The following is a 24,837-nucleotide window of genomic DNA, read 5'->3' as shown; positions in this document are numbered from 1 at the left end:
TTCCCGCTGAGCAGGGAACCCGATCCGATGCGGGGCTCAATCCCAGGACCTTGGGATCATGACCTGAGCCAAAGGCCGACACTTAACAACTGAGCCACCCAGGTGCCCCAGAATACCTTTTTCTAATTCACTAATTCTCTTTTGAGTTCTTAAGCATACTCTGACCTACTCTTCTGTAATGCCTTACATAGAATTTGCAGTTATTACAATATTGCTTCATGAGTTAGACAAGTGTTTATGTGTATGATATGTAAATATATATATATAAAGAGAGAATGTCCAAAAGAGAAAATGAGCACCTTTCAAGAAAGGCATCCTACTGAGTAGGGAGCAACATAAATAAAAACCACAATTACAAACAAACAAAAAAAAAAAAAAAACAACCAACTTTCCATAGAAAGAAAACCTGGAAAATGTTCCTGTACTTAGTATCATCTGCGCAAGTTATTAATAATGAAGAGTTCTAAAATGTATTTATCAAAGTAAGTATAGCAATTCAAATAAACTAGAGCATAATCATACTAAAAAAGAAATTCTCACATGAACCACACAATTTATATCTAAATAAAAGCCAATCCTCAAAAAAAAAAAACAAATTAAACTATAAAAGGTACATTATTGAGGCATTAGAGATTTTTAAACCCTCATATATGTGTATTCATGCAATATATACTAATTATGTGGCTAATCAAGTATCAAGAAACTGCTACTGACTTCAATCACTGCAGATTCCCGATACAATACAAAGTATCTAAGAATCTCCTTTCTTCTATGCTCTTTGTCAAAGCTCAGAAGTTAATTCAGTCTTCCCATTAGACTCTAGATGGCACTGGAGGAATAACACAAGACTGAATCCACTGCTAGGTTTATCCTCCTAGTGTCCACTGGAGGGCGCCTCACTTACGCTTCTGCTTCTGAGCTTGCTCACCTTTCCCTCTTCCTTCAAGGCAGGAAGGCGGGAGCAGGGCACACATACATAATATGGAATTGATGGTTCCAAAAACTAAAATGAAAGTTCTGGACCAAACCTTGTTTGGACCAAATCTGAAGCCAGACTTTTGGGTACCAAACTCTCCACCCTCAACAACAATCAATCTATTCCAGCTCTTTCAGAAACATTGTAAACTTAATTATAAATAGCTAGTGATTACTGACATGATTATTAACACAGATTGAGAAATTGGTTTGGAAATCCAAGAACAAAATCTAAACACTCAAATGAACCCATTACCAAGGGCAAACCAAGCTGGCAGAAGCAATCCTGTTAAAGTAACAAGAATTCCATTTCTAAGAAGAGTGACTGTGCTCCAAGTGTCATTCCAGAGAGTTTCAGAAAATACATTTATCAGCAGCCAAAGCACCCCGGAGGCCAGCGGTGAGAAGGCCAACAGTGCCCTGCTCGGCGACAGCATTCACTGTGGCTACCTGAAAAGCAGTGCAATAATTCAAAGCTGCCTTGATGTCATCTTACTCATCACTGAGCCTTGAGAACGCTATGCAAAAAAAAGAGAGACATTTTTATTTGGCACTTTTGGGCATTGAAAACTGCATGATTTCAGATGATTTTGTACCTAGCTCTACTGGAGATACACCTGCAGTAGATGGTTTTGAAGCATTAAGCACCCACCTTGGGTGGCGGGAGGTAAACCTAGGGTGCCCATCTTTCCAGTCCAGGCCAACCGGACAACCCAAAGACTGACAGCCCAATCCCCAACCCCAGTGGACTTGGTCTTGATAAATGAAGTAGCAATAGTAATGTCAACCACTGTGGCTGATGTTCATTCTTAATTCCATAGGAAATACGAATTCTACTGTGATGATTTTGTTAGAAGTCATACATCATCATAAGCTCTGTTCTCATTTGTGGGGCCTGAAGGAAAAAACACCTGCTGTTTTCATATTCTAAGGTCACATAAAAGGGAGTGAGAAGCAGAGATTTTCTGAAAACCACGGATGGAAGGAGAGGCGGCACAATGATGCTGTCACATCTTCTCCTTCAGCCTTTAATGTCCGGGAAGGACTGGCGATGGATACAGATTTTCCCCAGGCAGCCTGGAGTGCTTAAGGTGGAAAGACATGTGAAACAGTAATTGCTACTTGTTCATGGATCAAAAACAATAAAACAGCTGAGCAACAGAGAGCTGTCTTCGGCCCCAAGTGCAAATGCAAACAGTGAGGGCTCTAGGACAATGCCTTGATAACCACAGCCCAGGCAAACTTCTTGACCGTATCAAGAAAGCTCAGGTTCTACCAGCGAAAAAAAAGACCCTGCTTCATGGAAGCCTTCCTATTCCATTACAGTTGGTCTGTAGTGGGATTCTGTAGGTGTTCTCTACCCGACACAACCTGCTCAGCCCAGGGCACAGCTTCACTGCCACCGCACTCCTACCGCATTCCACCGAAGACATGGACTAGAAAGTCTCTTTCGCAGTTCACAACCATCTAAGTAAATACAAAATCCTAGAAGAGCTGAGAGAGAGAGAGAGAGAGAGAGAGAGAGAGAGGAAAAAGACAAAATTCTCTTCCCCCAAACCTACCTTTACAGGATTTCATGATTGTGACTTAACACAATATAAATGTCTTCAAATACAGATAGAAGAGAACAATGTTTGTAAAGTCTTCTGTGTAAAGTTATACTTACATGTAATAACAAATACTTCATTTTCACAGAAATCAAGAGAAGAAGAAAACTCTTATTTGCCCAACAGGGCCCTCTCAAGGCAAAGATACTTTGGGTATTAACTCATTTCTATTCATTTCATGCTTTCACTCAACAAATACTGAGAGCTTCCTCCATGCCGGGCACACTGTTCTAGGTGTCAGGGACACAGCAGTGAATACCGCAGATGAAAACAGGGAGGCAGAAAGGGTCAGGGGAAAAAATACCTCCAACTATTAACGAAACTATGCGTGGTCAGGGGAAAAAGGTGATGATTGGCTTGGAACTACTGAAAAGAAACAGGACCTTTCACAGGAGACCTGTTTTCCCATATTTTCATGACCTGAATATTCAAAGCATCGGCATCAAAAGGTGAGTTTTTAAAAAATATTTTACCTAATGTACTTAAATTCCTCAGATGGTCTTCAAAATATAGGTACAAAACATATTCCAAAGCTGTTTATTAAAAATTTGGCTTTCAATTCTATAATGAAAATAAAACTCTACTATGAAGAACTAAAATATATACTATATGACAAAGCTACTTACGTATCCTAGTAAAGATTATACTGAAAAGCTATCCAGGGGCGCCTGGGTGGCACAGCGGTTAAGCGTCTGCCTTCGGCTCAGGGCGTGATCCTGGCGTTATGGGATCAAGCCCCACATCAGGCTCCTCTGCTATGAGCCTGCTTCTTCCTCTCCCACTCCCCCTGCTTGTGTTCCCTCTCTCGCTGGCTGTCTCTGTCTCTGTCAAATAAATAAATAAAATCTTTTAAAAAAGAAAAGAAAAGGAAAGCTATCCAAAGCCAGATAACCAAAGAATGACAGTTATTAATAAAGTCATGCTTTGCGTTAGAGAGACAGAGATCCTTTTTTTCAACTTTTTTAAATAACCGACATACCATATTGTATTTCAAACTCCTAATGAACATTAAAATCAAGAAAAGTAGAAATACCAAGGGGCTGATGTTACCATATAATGCTGCAAGATGTATTTAAACACTGGGGTTAGTAGAAACTGAAAAGGGTAAAAAGCTTGCCAAAATATGATTATATCTATTTCCAAATCAAGAAGAACTGATTCTTTAAGCACTAATGTCAATTCTTCAAACCATTACGAAGATCAGCGTTCGTTACACAAGCTACGACTGCTCTAAGAACCAGAAGTAGCATTCCTAAGGGGAAAGAGAAGTAGGTCATAAATTTCAAAAACATGTTTTACGGTTTTAAAGATACAACTCTAAAATCGACGTATCACTGAAAAAAATCCTGGGTTTAGTTACATATGGCTTTTATTCCAATGGTTAACCACTCTCCCTTTCACCACTTACACTATTATTTATGCAAGCTTTTTTGATCTTTCTCACCCACCCTTATGATCAAGAACAAAACTGAAGATTTTTAAAGCACAAATCAACATAAATTACAGTGCACTTAGTTCACAACCCAAACGGTAAACAAAAAATTTACCACCAGCTGAGTACACCCACTCTCCCAGAGCATACATGTCCCCACGTGGCAGATACAACCATCCTTAACCTAAGAGAGACAGGTCCTCACTGGGGTCATGTATAACCACTAGCTTAGAATATACATTATATTCCCTCCTTGATCAACTGCATTCTATCCGCTCTGTTTCAATATGCTCCCCGTGGAAGAACTGTTGCCTTTCAAAAAATGTTACTGATCCTGCAACTAAGTTCTTTACTCAAAACAAGAAATGTTTCACAGTGGTCCTTCTGAAATTCGGTAGCCAATGCCTGTCTTGGTTGTACTAGGATGTGGTGAGATTGCTATCTGAAGTACGGGATGTAGAGAAAGCATAAAGCTTCCGACCTCAACCCCGCTTCATTCTTTCTAGAAAACTGTATTCAACAGTCTTTTTAACTGTATTCAACAGTTATCCTTGAGGATAACGAATTCCATCACAGGAATTTATCACCCACATGCACTTCACTTCCCTGTAGTATTTAGGTCTTAGGTGCTCTGCATTCATCTCTTTTTAAATCCACGATCATTGCAGCCTACTTCAAACTTGGCTGCCCCTTCAGAACAAACCCTCTTAATAAAGAAATGTCAGTGGAGAATCGTGGACAATTAATACCTAGTGGCCGACACAACAGTTCCCTAAAAATAACTAAGGAGAGCCTCCTTCCATGCAAATCGGAAATCTCTCAAACTGGGATAGTGTGTTTTGAAAGGAGAATTTTTCTGCCCTAGGATAATCTGAAGGTAGCAAATACTTAAGGTTTATATTTTTTAAACTAATATCTTGCGTACAATGATATGCACCTCATTACACAGGGTAAAAATAAAGTTAATATTTTAGGGGCGCCTGGGTGGCTCAGTCATTAAGCATCTGCCTTCAGCTCAGGTCATGATCACAGGGTCCTGGGATCGAGCCCCGCATCGGGCTCCCTCCTCCGCTGGGAGCCTTGCTTCTCCCTCTCCCACTCCCCCTGCTTGTGTTCCCTCTCTCGCTGGCTGTCTCTCTCTCTCTGTCAAATAAATGAAATCTTTTTTAAAATAAAGTTAATATTTTAAAAATTACACGTTACTCTTGAAAATATGAATTGTATTTAAGCTTAGGAAGTTCACATTAACTGAGGTGAGAAAAAGCAGAATATACAACTTTGCAACATAAGAGTAATAACAGATCAAATTCGATAATTTTTTAATATATACACAGCAATGTCCCAAAACTTACCAAGAACACATTTCCCTCTAGAGGGGTGGGGGATGGGCAAACGGATTAAGGGGAGTGGCAGACACAGGCTTCCACCTATGGAGTCAGTCATGGGGAGGAGAGGTACAGCTAGGGAATGGAGTCAACGCTGCAATGGTGCTGTGTGGTGACAGGTGGTGGCCACACTTGGGAGCACAGCAGAAAGAACAGAGATGCTGAACCACTATGTTGCACACCTGAAACTAATTAACATGTGTGTCAGCTCTGCCTCAATTAAAAACAAAACACATTTCCCCTTTACATCTGGGTGACATTAGTAGCCAACACTATCTTTTCTGATATGATTAGGAAACTATTCTGGTGAGGAAGGGGGGGGCCACCCTTCCAAGCTGTCCACACATACACTTTCCACTTTCCATTTAGCAATCTAAGTCACTCTCTCTCCGAAGAAGAAAAACCACCACCACCTGTATTATAACCACTTCATGAAAGAGAAGTGTTACATATTCCTAACTTGTTAAGTATTCTTAAGCAGTTTCCTATTGGCACTTAACGAGAACAGATATTTTAGTGTTTTATGTCAACGGGGTTGTACTGTGCCGGACTCATATGCATTTTCTGGTGGACAGCGAGGGGCACGTCTATAACGGAGAGAATAATTGGCATAAAAACACAACTTTGTGTGTACGGTGCTTGACTCCGACGCACAGGCATTCTCCCACATGCACCTCTTAGCAGAACATGGAAAACTCAGTATATTATCTCCTCCGACACACACACTAGACAGTGCACATTTCCAGAATGTTTAACAGAAAACCCACTCAACTTCCTTTGCTGTTTACCTGTGGAGAAGTATCGAGGGGGTTGAAAATAATCACCTTTAGGCCCCAAGAGAGATCAAGGCAGCATTCCTTTGAGTTGTGGGTATTCTACTTGCCAAGGAAGGCTTTCTAATAAACTGCAAACTGTGTATCTAACTTAAAGCTCTTAAGCTTTCTTTTTGTTCAATTTTTTAAAAATCATCTTACCTTCTGAGCTAGTTTTTCCATCATTAAGCAACTTTGTCAGAACGCATCATTCTGCTGACGTCTGCCTCTAGACTGTACTCTTCTGTGTAATCACGGTCTAGAAGTGAGCGTATACAGACCCACAGGTAAATAACCACCGTACTGGCACTGAAGGAAATGACGAATCCACACACTGGAGGCTGCACACATCCTGATGCATGAATTTCAACCACTTCCTTCAGAAACCAGGTTGGGTTTTTGCTGAGCCAGATTTTTCAATCATACACGCTCGAAATTCAACCCCTTGCCTTGTGAGCCCCGCAAACCGTCCAGTATATGACACTTCACCTTCTCCTAGCTTTCTTTTTCCATTTAATACATGATCTCAATTCTCCGGACAACCCTCAGAGGTATCATTATACTCTTGTTCTAACTATAACCTCCCACCCCCCCCAAAAAAAATATACAAAGCAATGATTTTGAAGCTTATATTTTCCACAGAAAACTTTGCTCAAGCAAAGTGATGGACAAAATTGAAATTATAGGGCTGCTTGAAGGTCACACACTGGCATCTAGCGTAGAAATGATGTTCTATACAGTGGATGTATCTTGCTCAAGGCGGGGAAACAAAAACCGTGTCTTTCTCTTCATTAGTGTTACATACTCTCACCCACACACTGACCCCAAAACTCTGTGCAGGAGGTCTAACTGAGCTCTTTACCTCCCCTGTCAATGTCCCCATGCACCCTCCGAAAGACCACGTCTCATCTGTAAGATGAAGAAGTGATGTATTTCACCAGACAGCTTAGAACTTGATCATTTAAAAGCATGTTTATAAGAGCAGAATACCATGCCTACTATTACTACCACTGGAACTACAAGCAATTAGAAGTAGTTTAGGGCAGGAAGTGAGAAACGCTCCGCAGAATTTAATTACACAAATTGGATTTTGGCAGAGAACTATACCCGACTTCTATTAACAATGCCATGGAATCCTTAATGACAATACAAGGCACTCATATTTAAATTCTCAAGTATCAAACGCCTACACATAGCCCCCACCCGAGTTCAACCGAGTTTTAAATTCGATGCTTCTTCAAGAGGGAAGAGAAAGGATTCTGCGAACTGAATTAGTGCCCTTCGTTTCCTCATTCCTTTCTGGTATTAGTTTCTGTACACTCGACAGAGAAGGTTTCATTTCTTAAAAACAGGTTTTACTCTGTGTCCTTAACTCAAACTATATTGATCTGAACATAAACAATGTCACACTGAAATGACTGGGGATTGTTCAGACTTCTTAACCAGCAAACATCTATCAGGGTTGTGATTTCTGCTGGAGGGAATACATTACAGATTTGGAATGTCCCAGGACTTGATTTGCTTCTGTATGTCAGTACTCTCCAGTATAATAGGGAAAAGCAAGGGCAAAGATAAAACTGAAACGACTCAAGATTTAGCAGAAATTTGAGGACCAAAGTATAGAATGGATGATACAAAATAATTTCCCGTGTCCACTTCCATAGACCACTGAGAGACATTCCAAGACACAATCAATAAACTTCCCAGATAAATACTGGGCTGAATTTGAGCTACAAGAAGGAATTAGTTCTGAAGCATTTAACTGTAATGCTGAAAACACAATTATTCACCCAGTAGGTACATGGATATTATTTAATGGAGCTCAAAAGGAATCATTCTACCAGAAGGACACGGGGGAGGACATAATCCATAGCACTTGTCCATCGGTAAATTATAAAGGAAAAAAAATTACATTTTGTGTGTGGTGTGTGATTATGTGTAATTTTTACCGATTATAGTTGTTGTTTGATAATTGAAAAATAGCTCCAAAGATAATAACATTTAAAAAGGGTATCTTTTCACTTCTAACACAGTACTTTTAAAAGACATGCTATGCATTATCTGGACAAGCTAAAGTTGTATATTCGGCACATAAACTGTGAAACAAAACATCAAGAAAGAACACAGCCAGAATCTCTTCCTAACATTTATATTTCCATGCAGTAGCCTCAAAGTATTTTTTTTAGAATAATATTCCTATGAATTTGTATAAACATGAATTTGCTTTTATTCTAATACTTTGTTTATGCATAAAAGTCAACTAATCCTTTCAGTGAGATGTTGGGTAACATGGGGGTCCTCCTAAAACAATGTTTTAGTAGATTTCATGGTAGTGATCAGAATCTTCTGATAACATTACAGCCTTGTGTTGTAACACACAGTAAGCCATTTAAACCCATGCAATAAATCAATAAACATACACACAAATAATAAGCATCAACAAACAGACTGATGGCACAGAGAACATCAGTACGATTTTGTAGCTATAAAACAATCTTCAAAGAAATCAAGAAACTTTTTCAAAAGAATATTCAGAAATAAACACAAGGAATGTTACTTTTAACTCCAAAGGAAATATAAAGAGATCAGAAATTTCTGTACCAACCTGCCTTTTGCAGATTTCTAAAGTAGCTCCTTTGAGGTTTGAAGACCTTGAAAACCTCAGCGCTGTCACTGAATCCCTCTGAGAGGTACCAGAAAAAGTGTAGAGCCTCTTTGCAGGTTTCCTCTTCAATTCGTCTGCCATCTCAATGCATTAGAAAGGCGAAATCCACAGTGACTTAGATTTCAAAACTAACTACAGAATAAAATGATTCCCAAATAAACAGCCGCCAAAACCCAGAAATATGACCTGTGTTTTGCTCAGTCCTCTAGAAAGGGTAACGAACTGAAAATCGCTGGGCAACATAGGACAGAATCCATTCCGCACGTGTGACCCTCAACGGAGGCACAAGCTTGGCATATGGCAGCACTGACTCCAGGCTCACCAGGGAGATCAAGGACAAGCTCCACCACACCAAATGAAAACAATCATCACCAGTTAAACAGGCCAGGGGTAGTTGGTCGGGAGTAAAACAGGGTGTAGCAACACATCCTGGAGTCAGCAGGGTGTGAGTAAACACACTGGGTTCAAAGAAGCCTCCTTAACTCATTCCTTGCCCAAACGGACAGGAGGATAGGATCCAATCACAGCTGCTACTTCAAAACAGGAGCCCTCTTAGCATGACTATCTGTCAATCTCCTTGAATGTGCTCTTCTTCCAGTGAGAAATGATCAAGTCTCAAATATCTACCTTTTTTTTGCAAATATACACCTTTTACTCTGGAAAATATAGGACAAAATAGTCACAGGAAAAAATGAATTCATTGTCTGGAACACGTCTTCTGTGCCCCAGAAAGGAGAGGAATGGTGTTTTCATGTCCCTTCAAAAGACATCAACAAGAGCATCTTTCCTTCACTTTATCTCAGGTCTAACTGAACGGAGGCTGAGTGTGAGGAGAGATCATGAAAATAAGATACGTGAGAAAATAGAGAACCTGGTTTCCAGTGAGTACTGAACACTAAGAATATCGGCAACACAATTAATACTCATTACTATTAATACTAGTCTCACAAAACTCAATGCTTCAGGATACACAGAACCCTAACCCAAGGGCTGACAGCTATTACTTTCAAGGTCATATTTTTTAATTTAGCTATAATCTTAGTAGTTCCCCTTCTTTTAATAAGAAGCATTGTTTTTAAAAACACATACATGCCAATTATTAAAGAAACTACATAACCAAACATTAGCCTATACCAGAATATCTCACTGATAAATAATGCAAACACAGGAATTTTCAAGGCAACAATATTAACAAAGAGTTACATATTGCAGTGCTGTTCAAAGTCTTATCCCGGCCTCCAGTGAAGTACAGAAATAGAGTAAACTTTTGGAAACTCTCAAGCAATTTGACAGAATTCTTTTATGCCTGTTAACTCTAATTATAGATGAAATAAAAGCAAGCAAAACACAAGACAATTTTTCCTTATAATTAATTTACATTGTAATTTATAAAAGTATTGGTCTGCCACAGAATGCAAGAAGAAAATAAATCCAATCCTCCACCAAGGTAGTTTGAGGAGCAGACATCTATTATGTTAACAGATAAGAGATAGACTATCCAAACGTAAGACTGCTTTTCCGGCAGAGAGGGTAGATGAGAACTGGCACTAGGGATTTAAGGAAACATTTCTGGTCTGTAGGCTGACCAGAACATACCTCTCAACTTAGCCTACCTGAATATTCCCACCTACACATGAAATATTTCCTACTGTACTTGCAATTATTTTAGTTTACACTAGGAAACAAAGATACAACTAAATTATAGAAAGCTGTTTTACCTGATAAAGATTTTGTTAACATTTTCATCTTCCTATTTCACAATGGATTCCCTAAAGGTAACCCTTCCCTATTCATTTCAATCTCTCCAGTTCTGCATGGGATGGAAGAGATGGTCCATAAATACATCCGGGCTAAATCAAAGAAAATGATTCTGTCACAGGAAATGTTAAGTGCAGCGTTGTTTCAGTCTCAAGTTCCTACAACAGAAATCTCTACTGCTAATAATAAAATGCTGAGAACAGTCGTCATTTGTCCCCTTAAAAGGAAGTGTTGCTTATCTATTTTTAGTAAGTAAACAGGTCAAGCAATATACTAGATATTCCAATGCAAGGAATATCAGAATTCTGAAACACAGGATACAGAGTCTATAATTCCTTCATTCCAGGTGACTTTCTAATTTTATACTATGTGCTTTCATTATATTAAATAAGCTCTTTCCGGGTGGCAGTCATGTGAAGACTTCCAACATTAAATCGTTGGTTACAAAACTCACAAATTTGTAGTGGCTTTTGGAGTGTGATTTTCCGTACATATCTTGGAAATATTACCGCTGTCTCATGTCTAAGGAGCAATCTCCCTGCTCTGTCTCTTTACAGCCTTTTAAACTCAGCTTTTTTTCTCAAAATCTAAATTTTACTTTATTTTCATTCAACTTGTTGATTCAGAACTTGGGTTCCCTTTCCACATTTTATATTAATTTCCTAATTAAAATTTACTAGTATTTTCCATCACAATCAAAGCAAGTATTAAGTGTATACCAAAGAAGAAGCCAATAAAGATTGAGGTTACTATTGCAAATTTTTGCCACATGGAAATGCTATTTAAATACCATTTATTCTATAATGATGATCTCCAAATTCTTATTTCCAATCCTTGAACTCCAGACTCTATGTCCAACCACCTACTTGACATCTCTGCTTGGAAGTCTCAAAGGCATCGCAAAATCAGTTAAATGTCCCAATAGGAAGGAGATGTGACTGCCCCAACCCTGTATGCTTATTCCATACCTAAGTCTTCTACTTAAATGAAGCTCCCACAGTAAATGGAACTTCCATAACCCCTACCCCACCTGCTCCAGTTAAAACTCTAAAACTCACCCTTAATACCTTCTTTGCCTCATTCCTCACAGCCTAAGATCCTAGAAACCTAACTCCAAACATATCTCAACTCCATTGATATTTCTCCAACTCTACTTAAGACTCAACCACCATTATCTCTTCACTGGATGGCAGCTTTCTCAATGGTCTTTCTCCTCTGTAAAGCCCACCTACAACACATTCTTCCCAAAGCAATCTTCTAAAAATATATATCCCCTCTCCCTCTGCCCCCTCCCCTGCTATCTCTCTCTCTAAAATAATAAATCTTTCAAAAACAATTTTAAAAATAAAAAAATATATCTAAATATATCACTCCACAGTTTGACGGTTCAAAGGCTTTTTGTTGCATTTAGTATCAAGTCTCAGATTGCTTAACATAGTCTTTATTTAATATCCTCCTTTTCTCTCTAACCCCACCTATATTCCCCCTCCCAGTTGCTTACTGCATCCAAGCCGCACTCATTCCCTCTGGATCCATGAATACCTCAACCTTTTTCCAATTCGGTTTGTTGTACGTGCTGCTCCCTTTACCTAGGGTCCTCTGCCCCCAGATGTTCTCATCAATGGAAATCCAGCCCACCTGTCTCCTCGTGAGAGATGTCTTTCCCAAAACAGGTTAAGGTATCACCCCCCCCCACCTCACCTCCTCTCTATTATACTCCAGATGCACTCCCCTTGGTCTACTTTCCTCATTGCAAGGAGAGTGCTGTAAAATCAGAGACCCTCCTCTCCCATATATCCTCAAATATCTTAGGGACTAACAGGTAATTATTGAATAAATGTTGGAAAGATAAAATGAATGAAAAAGTGAATCTGTAAGATCTTAACCTTTGCTCAAACAAATACTATAATGTTAGTTTAATACACGAACAAGGGACATAAGCTCTTGACATTTTAATATCATATAAGAAGACACAGTAATCTAACATAATTAAATATAGTTAAAATCCACATGTTTTACTAGCCAAACTAACATCTTTCTCCAACATCAAATAAGAATTAAAATGTTTGTTATTAGGGGCCAGGCTGCAGCCCAAAGAAGTGAAAGAAATATGTAAGCTGAGGAAACACATTTGGCTTGTCCACTTTTTTAAAATGGGGACACTACCATATCTATCTTGCAGCGTTGATACAAAGGAGTAACCATATCCCGCCACAGTGTGTACTACAATTAGGTTGACCTCGATTTTTTAATTTTTTGTAATTTATTCAATTTACTTTGACTAAAAAAAAAAAAATAGCCATTTCTCACTGCCCTCCTCATAACCACTAATCTATTCTCTGTATCTGTAAGTTGGGGGTAAGGGGTTGTTGTTTTCTTTTTTAGATTCCACATATAAAGAGAGATCATATGGTATTTGTCCTTTTCTAACTTTTGAGGTCCATCCATGTTGGCACAAATGGCAAGATTTCATTATTTTTAGGGTTAGATAACATTCCACTGTATATATATATATGCCACAATTTCTGAATCATTCATCCATCAATGGACACTTAGGCTGTTCCCATGCCTTGGCTACTGTAAATAATGCTGCAATGAACATGTCACATATCTGTTTTTCAATTAGTATTTTTGTTTTCTTCGGATAAATACCCAGAAGTAAAATGGCTGGGTCACACAGTAGTTCTATTTTTAATTTTTTGAGGAACCCCCATGTTTTCCGTCGTGCACCAATTTACATCCCCACAAAGAGTGCACAGGGGTTCCCTTTTCTCCACACCATCACCACCCCTGTTAGTTCTTATCTTTTTTTTATAACTGCCATTCTAACAAGTGTGAAGTGACATTTTATTGTGCTTTTGATTTGCATTTCTCTGATAGACTGAGCATCTTTTCAGGTACCTGTTGTCTTTTTCTGGAAAATGTCTATTCAGATCTTCTGCCCATTTTTTAATCTGACTGGTTTTTTTGTTTTTGTTTTGTTTCTCATTGTTTTTGTTTTGGGGGGGTTGTTCTTTTGTTATTGAGTTGTAGGAATTCTTTATTTGGGATGTTAGACTCTTACCACATATATGCAGAAGCTTTTTAATTTGATATTCCAAAATTTTTTTTAATTTTATTAGTTGACTTATTCTGAAATTATACGGGGATCAAAGGGTCCAAGCCCTGCCAATTTTCTTCTGCTTCCAATATAAACTCCAGGAGAAAAAAAAAATCTGGTACTTTTACATGATTTCTATCCTTATGAATACTTGTGTGAATGAATAAATGAATGGGATAATCTTTACCATATGTAATTACTTCTATGAAATTACTTCAAAAATTGTAATGAAGAAGAAGAAACCAACAGCTATCGACCTTCCTCCTTTTTTTCTCCTTCGTGTGATAATCATTTAGCATACACATGAAAAGCTGGATTTTACATATTTCACTCAAGATATGAAAGGAAAACTTAAGCTAAATATTTTTAAAGATGCATATTATTATAAAACAGCTTTGGGTAGCATTTATTCTGGAGTGCTTGTTTTGAGATGTGCTATTTTTCTGGAGAACTGTCATTGTTGGCCAGGTAGTATTTCAAGACTGAAAACAAGGTCTGCCTCCCTACTGCCTGCCCCACAGCTGTACTGAGATATAATTGACATGTAACATTGTGTAAGTTTAAGGTGTATAATGTGTTGATTTGATACACCTACATCTTGAGAAATGATTAATACCTTAGCATTAGTTAATATCTGTATCACATCCCATAATTATCATTTCTTCTTTGTAGTGAGAATATTTAAGATCTACTCTTAGCAACTTTTAGCATTTAATACAGCGTTATTAACTATAATCACTATGCTGTATACTAGAGCCCCAGAATTTATTCATCTTAAGTTTGTACCCTTTGACCAACACCACCCCTTTGCTCCCAGTTCCCAGGCCCTGGTAACCAAAATTCGAGGCTCTGTCTCTAGGAGTTCACTTTTAGATTCTATATGTGAGATCACACAGTATTTGTCTTTCTCCATCTGACTTATTTCACTTAACATAATACCCTCAAAGAGATGCATCCACGTTATCATAAATGGCAAGATAACCTTTTAATGGCTGAATGATATTCCATTGCGTGCACACACACACACACACACACACACACACACAGATGTGAGATCTTCCTTATCCATCCATCCATTGACGGACACAGATTATTTCCATACCTCAGCGACTGTGAACAATACTGCAATGAACACGGGAGTGCAGATATCTCTCTGGGATAGTGATTTGATTTTCTTCAGATACACACTCAGAAGTGGGGTTGCTGGATAATATGGTAGTTCTAGTTCTCATCTTTTGAGGGACCCCCATACTGTTTTCCACAGTGGCTGCACCAGTTCACGTTCCCACCAACAGTGCACAAGGGTTCCCTTTGCTCCACATCCTCCTTTGATGATAGCCATTCTAACAGGTACGAGGTGGTATCTTATTGTACTTTCAACTGACATTTCCTTATGATTAGTGATGCTGAGCACCTCTTCTTCATATATCTGCTGGCCATTTATATGACTTTCTTGGAAAAAATGTTAATTCAGTTCCTCTGCCCAGTTTTTTAATCAGATTTTTTTGGTTTTCTGCTATTGAATGGTTTGAGTTCTTTATATATTTTGGATATTAACCCCTTATCAGATAAATGTTTTCCAAATATTTTCTCCTATTCTGTAGGTTGCCTTTCATGTTTTTGATGGTTTCCTCTGATGAGCAGAACTTTTTTACTTGATGTCTTCCCACTTGTTTTGTTGCCTTTGCTTTTGATGTCAAGTCTATTTGTGCTTTTGTTTTTGTTGTTTTTTTTTTAACGACACAGTTTTTGTTGGCTCCCAAACACTAAAAATTGAAACTGGGATCTTCACTTTTATTCTGTTCAGAAGAATATGCATATTGATAGTACACTAAAAATCCTCAAATGTCAAGGATTCAGAAAATAATGTATTCCTTCCAACAACTACTACTGAGTAACTATTACCAAGCTCTTTCCAAATTGATAGAAATGTAAAAAAAACAAACAAAAAAAACCCACAAATGAAAGTAAATATTATAGAAATTTTTTCATTAAATACCCAAGATAACGTGGCTTACTTGTTTTTAAATCATTAGAAACTAATATTAAAAGAATGAGTGTTAATGTAATTCAATGATAACGGTGGTAGTGATGTGACAGCAATTACCATTTACTGGGATGTTATTTTTGCTAAACAGTGCTGATAACACAAATCCCCAGTTTTAAACTTAAATTCAACACAACCTTACAAAGGTACAATCATTATCCTCCATCTAGAGATGGGAAAACTGAGGTTAGAGAGATTAAGTAATTTGCTGAAGCTCATAACGTAATCATGAAGCTGGGATTCAAATACAGGCCGTGTGGCTTCTTCTCCCCCCCAAACAAGATGCCCATCTTTGATGAAGCAACTTAAAAGGTGCAACAAACCAAGAACCAAGCCCTGGCCTACAATTAATATGATAACAGAAAGAGTGAGAGACTCTGTCTCCCACTTTCCCTAACTCTGGTGGCCCTAGACAAGCAAAGTCCTGACTGCTTTCCCTAGGAAAACTGGTGAGCAGCCAATATTGTACAGGCTGTTCCCAATTTCAAAACTCCAAATGCTTATGAGGAAACTTTCCAATCAGCAGGCCATGTAGGAGGCCAAGCCCCCTTCTCTGTTCCCTTCCACATGCACTCCTCACCACCACCACCTCTGCTACACCTGGCCCTGCACTCCCCAACCCATCCACCCACAAATCGATGAGCTGTGGGCAAACCAGTAGCCATAAAATATGTAAATGTTGGGAAATCATCTCTCTGAATTAATTAATTAGCCATTTGGTGCTCTACTCAGCATTTAATTTAAATATTTTCTTTAGAGCCTAACTAAAATAAATCCATTTAGGAGGAAATTAATCAAATCGTCTAGTTAATGAAGTCTATTTAATACAAATCATTTCAATTCGAAGTCATCAAACTCTTTAAAATCAGTCCTTCCCTCTGCCAATTCCCATTAAAGTTTAAAAAGATGATTCTATTCTCAGTTATATTTAGAACTGCCTAATGCTTTCTTCATTGTGGAATTAGGAAGACACAGAATTACAGAGAAATTAAAAAACAAAATAAGAACACCCCCAGTTAATCACAAACTCCACTCTCACTGCAAACCACAGACATTTTTTGGCGTGTCCCTTCAAACTTCTTCTGGTACACATAATTATTTCTACTAAAATTAGACCATGTTTCATACGTTGGTTTAACCTGATTATTAACAAATTTATATCTGATTCATGAGCTTATCTGCACTTCAGTTCCAAACATCAAGGCACCTGCAAGACACCCAAAGTCACTAAATCAAGTGTGAATCCCTCATCTCCCACCCTGTCCCAAATCTGGCCACCATGCAGCACTCCGGGCCTTGGTAAACAGCCCCACCACCAGACTCTACCTAGTAAATCCCTCTCCGATTTACCTACTTCCCACCAACTGCACCTGGTCCAGCCTCCATCAATCTAAGACGTCCGTGGGCAAAACCTGCTACCTGGGATCCCTGCATCCACTCTGCCTCCAATCCCTTCATCCTCACACTGCAGCCAGGGAGACATTTCTCAAACGTCACTCTCATCACCTAACACTGTCGATTTCCACTTACCCGTCCTTCAGATTCAGCTTGATCGTATCTTTTTGGCACGTCTTGCTTTACCGTGACTCGGTCATGGTACTTTCTTCCACCGTTTGTGACATGATTCCTTTTCTTCAGACTACTATTTGTTGGTGATTCTACATTTAATTTCTGTGATTAAGTCTGACTCTCACAAACCACCATGAGGCCCTAGAAAGGACAAACGGTGTCTACTTTTGTTCGACGCTATATTACAGCACTGAGCATAATGCCTGGCACATATTAGGTGCTCAGCAAATTAGTTAAATTAACTAAAAATAAGACTAAAAGTCTTACTATCTTTCAAAGGAAATTATCATACGTGCTTTTTTAAATAATAATAATTATTATTATTCAGAAATCCTAGTTCACAAAAATTCTCTCCCATGTTTAGACATAACTAAAGCAATGTATTCATGGGCCAGGTCTTCAACAAGAAATTTGCTGGCGGGGGGTGGGGGGACCAAAAAAACGGCGAAAAAGCAGTTATCCTACGAACTCCGCAGCGCACTCCTACCTTCAGGATACGAACATTCTCAAAATCAACTGACCTCATGCTGCAATTTAGTGTTTTAGTCTTGACAACAAAGGAGTTTAAATCTCAAAACTTTCTCTTACCAGGCACATGCTTGGTGGTGCGTTAAGTAAGGAGAAGAATCGAGTCTTCAAAGAAATTAAAATTAGATTTGTTTCAATTATGAGCTGTGAGCTCTCACTGTAATTTAAGCAAGAAGCCGTCTCTTCAGAGCTTATTCTTCAGGCTTATTAATGTTTTAGAAACTCATTTGAATATCACCAAATAAATTCATTTTAACAATGCTTATTCCAGAACCAAAAATACGCTCTTCATTCTCATCTAAAAACTGTACAGACGGTGACTGTCTCCAGCATAAATAAAAACAAGAGTGTTTCTCTCCACATTATCAACAGCCAGGGCACAGAATGTATAACCCCTTTAAAGTCAACGTGCACATACGTTTTCCAGAGAAGCAAGATGCGCTCCTACCATCACCTCTCTGGACACTGATTATTTTTCAATGACTTAATGCCAAAAAAGTAAAATAATGATTTACACATAAGTAACAAAAAATAACACCTAGATCAGTAGAAAACAGTGAACTTTTAAAATTAAACCACGTCCCTTACCTGAAAGTTGTGCCAGGTATGTATTTCAAAAGCAAGATTTATTACATGTTTTGGCAATACTAACATCAGACGTCTGACGGGGCAGGAATATTGTGAACACAAGAGGCACAAAAACTACATCAGTTTGTAAGTTAGGAGAATGATGAAAATGTGTGGTATATGCCTCAGTACTAGCTTCATCCAACATGCAGAAATTACTGCTTGCCCATGATTCCAATAAATTTTTACAGTTTCCTTTTCTCAACACGCTTCTAACGGAGGACACTGGCCAAACTGTCCCCAGGAAATCCTGGGTTCTTCCCAACAAGCAGCAGCCAGCAGTCTCCATAACAATCCTCCACAGCGTCTGGCCTCCAGCGCCCACTCTTCAAGCTCATACAAACTTTCAGAAACAGTTTAAATTACTATTCCATTCAACCCTTCTTCCACAAAGAGCAAGGCGCAGATAGTAGAAGACATTTCCTGGGCGCCTGGGTGGCTCAGTCAGTTAAGCATCTGCCTTAAACTCAGGTCTAGATCTTGGAGTCCTGGGACTGAGCACCACGTGGGCCTCTCTGCTCAGCGGGGAGTCTGCTTCTCCCTCTCCCTCTCCCTCTCCCCCCTCCCCTGCTTGTGCTCTCTTGCCCGTGTGCGCACTCGCTTGCACTCTCTCTCTCTCTCAAATAAATACAATCTATAAAAAAAAATATTTACCAAGGTCATCACAAAAATAGCACATACATGACATCATTCCTGGTCAAAACAAAATTACACCCAAGGATGACAAAGGAAATGCTTGCTACCGCATCTTAAGTCACCCTCAGCATCAAAGGTATGAAAAGGAAGGCAGTGACCTATGGAAAAGGCTTTCTTCTTGCTGATCACACACACGAGAGCGCACTTCCCCCACCTTTAAGTTCTTGGTCAGTCCACCTGAAATCTCCGTTAATGTTCTTACAGTCAGTCTCAGGTGACTGGCATGCAGAGGGACGCGAATACAGAACATTTTTATTCTGTAATCTATCTGGAAATTTCATATTTTACTGTAGTACACAGAGAAATAACAGGAGTGGCCCAGATCTATTTGAGGAGAACTGAGGGAAGGTTCACCAAAATAATAAATAACAAAGATCAAACCAGAAAGAAATTCAGAAAGAAACAGCTTGGCACTCAGGAAAGCACATATAGACAAACCCATTACAGCTGTTCTAATGGGTGCTAAAGATAACATGGAAACCATTTGAGTTTTTCATCATTTGGCAAAAGGTCAACTGAGAACACTGAGATTGAGACACTAAGAGTAAATAAAACACCATGACAGCATGCACACTCGGATTCTCTGTTCCCTTTTACTGGAAAGCAGCAATGCTGAGAAGGGACAAGCAAAACAAGGCATATTTATACGCCCAAAGTACATCTAGAAAATTCTGTATCTTAGAAAATCAAACCTACTCTATGAACCCAAGACAACCCATGCTAATTCCATTTTGAATAAACTTGGGTAAATCCTGGTCATTGGAATTATATAGGCACTAAAAGAAAACTTCCTCAGTGCTGTGCATTAAACTCTAATAATTGAAGAATAATGAGCAAAATTAGGTACTAATTAGGTACTTCAATCTTCTTTTGCTATCATTTAAATTATTGCCTCTTAATCCTAATATCCCTCTATAAAAAGTAATTTTTCATAATTTCACAAATTCACACTGACCGGGTATATAATTTACACCTTTGAAAGAAATTTCCCCATTACAGAGATTGATGGCAGGGCCATTAAAGCATGGTTGCAAAGTTTAGTGAGCCCAAATACCACCTGGATGGGTTACAAAATGCAGATGGCCAGGCCTAGCAAATGGAGACCCTATTTCCCTAGGCTAGGTATCTGCATTTTAAACATGACCAGAGGATTTTCATTAAACAGGAGACTTTTTAGAGCAATTTTATTATTTAAGAGAACTGTAATGCCTTTTTTAACCTAAAAGCAAAACAGGTGTCAAAATCCTTACTCAAGAGTAGCTGCCAAAAATAGTTGAAAACACTCCAGGATGATTAAATCAGAGTCAAATTTCAAAGCCATGGAAAGAAGCCATACAACTGACTACATGCAACCCTTCAGCCTGAATAACGCGTCTGACAATACCATGAATGTGAGTGTTGAGATTCTGGATTCTTAATTATATTTTTTTAATAGTGACAACTTAAAATGGGTCGTTTCAGAAGTTCATTCAAAAATTTAAATTAATCACATATATATGTAAATATTTCTGAACATAAATAAACACAAAAAATACATAATAAATAAATATCTCTGAACAAATAAAACAATAATTTAAAAGTTCTTTCAGTCTGTGGTACATGGTATTCTCCAGCATCTTTCTATTTGGAAACTGAATTTAACCTGCAAGATATAAAACTCCCTAAAAACTTATTTCGTTTATGAACATTTGAAACATTCTTCTTCAGGGGCGCCTTGGTGACACAGCTGGTTAAGGGTTTGACTCTTGGTTTCAGCTCAGGTCATGATCTCAGCGTCACAAGATCGAGCCCCAAGTGGGGCTCCACGCTCAGTGGGAGTCTGCTTGAGATTGTCTCCCTCTCTCTGCCCCACCCCACCTCATTCTCTCTTTTCTCTCTCTCCCTCAAATAAATAAATCTTTAAAAAATAAAAAAGTTTAGTAAGTATCCTCTGATTTTAACAGCAACTATTTTAGAAGATAATTTGCCTCTTCCTCCATTTTTGTGTGTAACCTAATAGTCAGCTGTGTTGAAAGAAGAGTATTATTTTCAATTGCCGAGTAACAAATTACCCCAAAGACCTAAACAACAGTATCAACCACCTTAACCTAACTGATCTGTACAGAACACACAATCCAATGACTGCAGAATATACAACCCTTTCAAGTACACGTGGAACATCCACCAAAAATGCCACAGACTGAGCCTAAAACATTTCCAAAGATTTTTAAGAAACACACTGCTGACCATCTACATCTGTGTTCTACCTGTTCAAAATATGAACACTGGTGAGCAGGCGTGTGCCAGCTGAGGCACTAGCGGGAGGGGGAGAACTGTCATCTGTACTCCGTGAACCCAAACAGCATGACCGCAGGTGCTGAGTGCACAGAGGTCCTCTGAGCTCAGTGTTCTCGAGCACTCAGACAGTGAACAGCCCCCCGTCCAAGTCATTGAGCAGCCCCAAGTCCACAGCAGGCTATTCCGAGCCACACTCCAGAGCCAGGCAGACTGTGGAGGCAATCTCATAAACATTCTGATTCACTCTACTGAAAGGCACAACGTGTGAGTGGGATGGTACCAACCTGAGGCAAAACCTGTCTGTACACAATCAAAAAGGAAACACAGGTGGAGAAATGCGGGCATGCTTGTCACTGCTGCTCAGAACGCAAGAGCACAGAAGACAGAAGTGCACAATGACCGCCTCGTCTCCACAGTCACCTAAGCATCCAAAACAAGTACAGTAACGAGCTCATCGATCCATAAAACGGAACGCCACGGTTAATGGGCATGGAAATATAATCAGCTCAAAGAGAAAAAGCAGGCTACTACTCGATCCTTCTTATTTAAAAGAAAGTCTGTGTCAATATCTGAGCAAAAGGAAGAGTCAGGATGCAAAACCCACTCAAATAACGCCAGTGATGAGCCTTGGGCAACAATGTCATCACAGGTGATTATTTCCTTCTTTACGTGTTTTTCTTCACAGGGAGCTGTATTATTTTTATATTAGAAAAAGCAACGAACGAAAGAGAGAGAGAGAAAGAAAAGAAAAAGAGAAAGAGAAAGAGAAAGAAAGAAAACAAGGAAGAGGAAGGGAGAACAGGAAAATATTGAAAGATTAATATAACATGAGTTCATCTCTTTGTAATATTATAGCCGGGCAAGGGCACCTGTTTGAATTCTTCATAAACCTCGATAGTTGCTTTAAGCTTTGAAGTTGAACCACACAATGAATTGACTATAATTTAAGTTTCTAGATAAGTGGATGGCAGGAAAAGGATTTGTGAGTCACCTTATACCTGGCTCACTGAAAAGCCCCAAAAGGAGAAGTGACACGAAGAGAACTAGCAGCAAATCATAAAATGGGCAGAAAAGTTCTGCATGTTTGATACAGTGCAGAAGCCCAAAGGGGCTACATGGGACAAACCCCACAATGGCAGGTGCTAGTGAATCAAATATCCCTGAATTTACACACTATTTGGTACCTGAGATTTTTCATTTTCCTTAAGATTTCAAGAAAACATAGAAGGTATCTGCCAATTCTGAACGAGGTGCGATGCTGTCGGGAAAGTAGGAGTAGAGAAAACAAGACAGCTGTGTTCTGCCAGCTCCCAGCCAAGTAGAGGAATGGAGGGAGGATGAAGCAAAGGATCAATAAGGGGAGTGGGGGGAGGGAGGGAGAGAAGGGGGGATGGGAGGGGAGGAGGAAGGTGGGCAGCGGGAGGAAGGGAGAGACTGGGAGGAAGACAGAGAGCTCCGCAGGAAGAACCAGTGAGAGTATGAGACAGCTTCACCATCTTCCAACCCCCTGCTGTAACCTGGCTGTTTCAACCTATCCTGTGCCCTTACACACATGAAGATCCGTCGTGTGTGCGGCCGGCAGCCCTTCCACAGCTTCATCAGAACCGGCACACAAACGAGGGTGTGGCCAAGGACTGCTCAAGCCCCATCACCTCATGACAATAATTAGGATATTTGGCTCTGCATGTAGGAATCACCTGTCATAAATTCTTAAAATACTGTCACTTCTCCTCTTCCCTCAAAGAGCACAGACAAAACGGTGGGTGCAAGTGAACACTGACAGGCCTGGGCTGGCCACGTCCACGACGCCGAAATCACAGACGACACTCACGATGGCGCTGCAGTCTAAAAGCTCACCGAGAGCAACGCCGAGACCCGTGTGGCTTTCTGAACGCGGAGCGCACCCGGGAGGAGGCCTGGGGCGCACCTGCTCCCTCGGTAGCGGTAGCCGGTAGCCGGGCAGTTCACACGCCCGCTGCGAGGACCGGCCGGTGCTCACATCAGAACTCAGACACCTTGCGTTCTCACACACTGACACAGACCTCGGCTGTCCAGAAGACGGCCGGTTTGATTAAGACAAAGGGAAAAACGGCAGGGGAACCTTTTAAAGAGAGTTCCATTCAAAAAGTTGGAATTTTAAAATTCTAAAACATAGTAAACTTAATAAAGCAGAGGTGTCAAGAAAAGCATTACACCCTAGAGTTCAGGTTAGTGAAGACTGACAATACTTGTTATAAAACAAACATACCAAAGGGAGTGACCCAAACGTTTTTTAAAGTAAGTGTCTCATCAGTAAGGGAAGTACTCCCACCCCCCCACCCACCCCTCATTCTGCACTAAAGGGCTTCCCTGGACTTGAACTCACTCTGTCTTTATCATCTGCTACATCACAGAGGGTATCATCAAGGTCTAGTATCCCTCCGTCTCCGTGTTCAAGTCGGTGCACCTGTATCCAGTAGTTTGGATCCTGTAGAGAAGAACAGAAACATTGAATATAGCAAGTTAGCATCACCAAAAGGAAACGCAACAACTTAAACTGTGGTAATTTCCTGTCCATAAAAAGGAATCGACAATATTGCAATTGACTGAAAATTCAGGCAGTTCCCTGTCTCTGCTGTTCAATTTTCCTTTCCTTTAATGAGGGACTCCTGCATACTCTTTCCTTCGGCTCAGCGGCTGATACCCTGTTACGACAGAACTACAGAAGCCAGCACAAGTCACTGCATAAGAAATATTGGTTTGGGGGCGCCTGGGTGGCTCAGTTGTTAAGCGTCTGCCTTCGGCTCAGGGCGTGATCCTGGCGTTCTGGGATCGAGCCCCACATCGGGCTCCTCTGCTGGGAGACTGCTTCTTCCTCTCCCTGCTTGTGTTCCCTCTCTCGCTGGCTGTCTCTCTCTCTGTCCAATAAATAAATAAAATAAAAATCTTTAAAAAAAAAAAAAAGAAATATTGGTTTGTTAGAGTATGCTGGGTTTCCCACTGCCCAATACGAAATATTTATTAATTCGCTCAGTCCAATTCATACAGATATTCTAATAAGCAAGCAACATATATTGCATGTCTAAAAAACTCATGTTACCACCTACCTGGGAAAGAGTTTGCACACCCAGTGGCTCAAAGTAGGCCCAACAAACAGGTCTAAATATACTGACACAGGAGAAGGTTGACAAGGCCATTAGTGAGCAAAAGCAAGCTCAGAAAAATGTGTGTGGTTTGAGTCTATTTTTGTAAAGACAAAGTTACATATAATTGTATATGTACATGTAAAAATATCCCCCAAACATACACACTGAAATGTGCAGTGCTTATATCCGGGGAGTGGGCTGGGGAGAAGGAAGACAAAGGACTCCATTCTAAAT

General features: G+C 39.6%; 1 protein-coding gene across 15 annotated transcripts in view; it reads right to left on the bottom strand.

Annotated features, from left to right (window-relative positions):
- Positions 1-24,837, bottom strand: part of PARD3 (par-3 family cell polarity regulator) — a 636,797-nt gene that overhangs the window by 501,118 nt on the left and 110,842 nt on the right. For all 15 annotated transcript variants that reach the window (XM_045786400.2, XM_045786404.2, XM_045786403.2 and 12 more), the window contains exon 2: positions 23,844-23,945. In XM_045786400.2, coding sequence (XP_045642356.2) covers positions 23,844-23,945 — 102 coding nt within the window. The remainder of the gene's footprint in view (positions 1-23,843; positions 23,946-24,837) is intronic.

Source organism: Ursus americanus, chromosome 31 (assembly GCF_024610735.1).
Source record: "Ursus americanus isolate L20-20 chromosome 31, mUrsAme1.1.p, whole genome shotgun sequence".
Lineage (NCBI taxonomy): Eukaryota > Metazoa > Chordata > Mammalia > Carnivora > Ursidae > Ursus > Ursus americanus.
The sequence above is the reverse complement of the archived record's forward strand: the minus strand, read 5'-3'. Positions and strand labels throughout refer to the sequence as shown.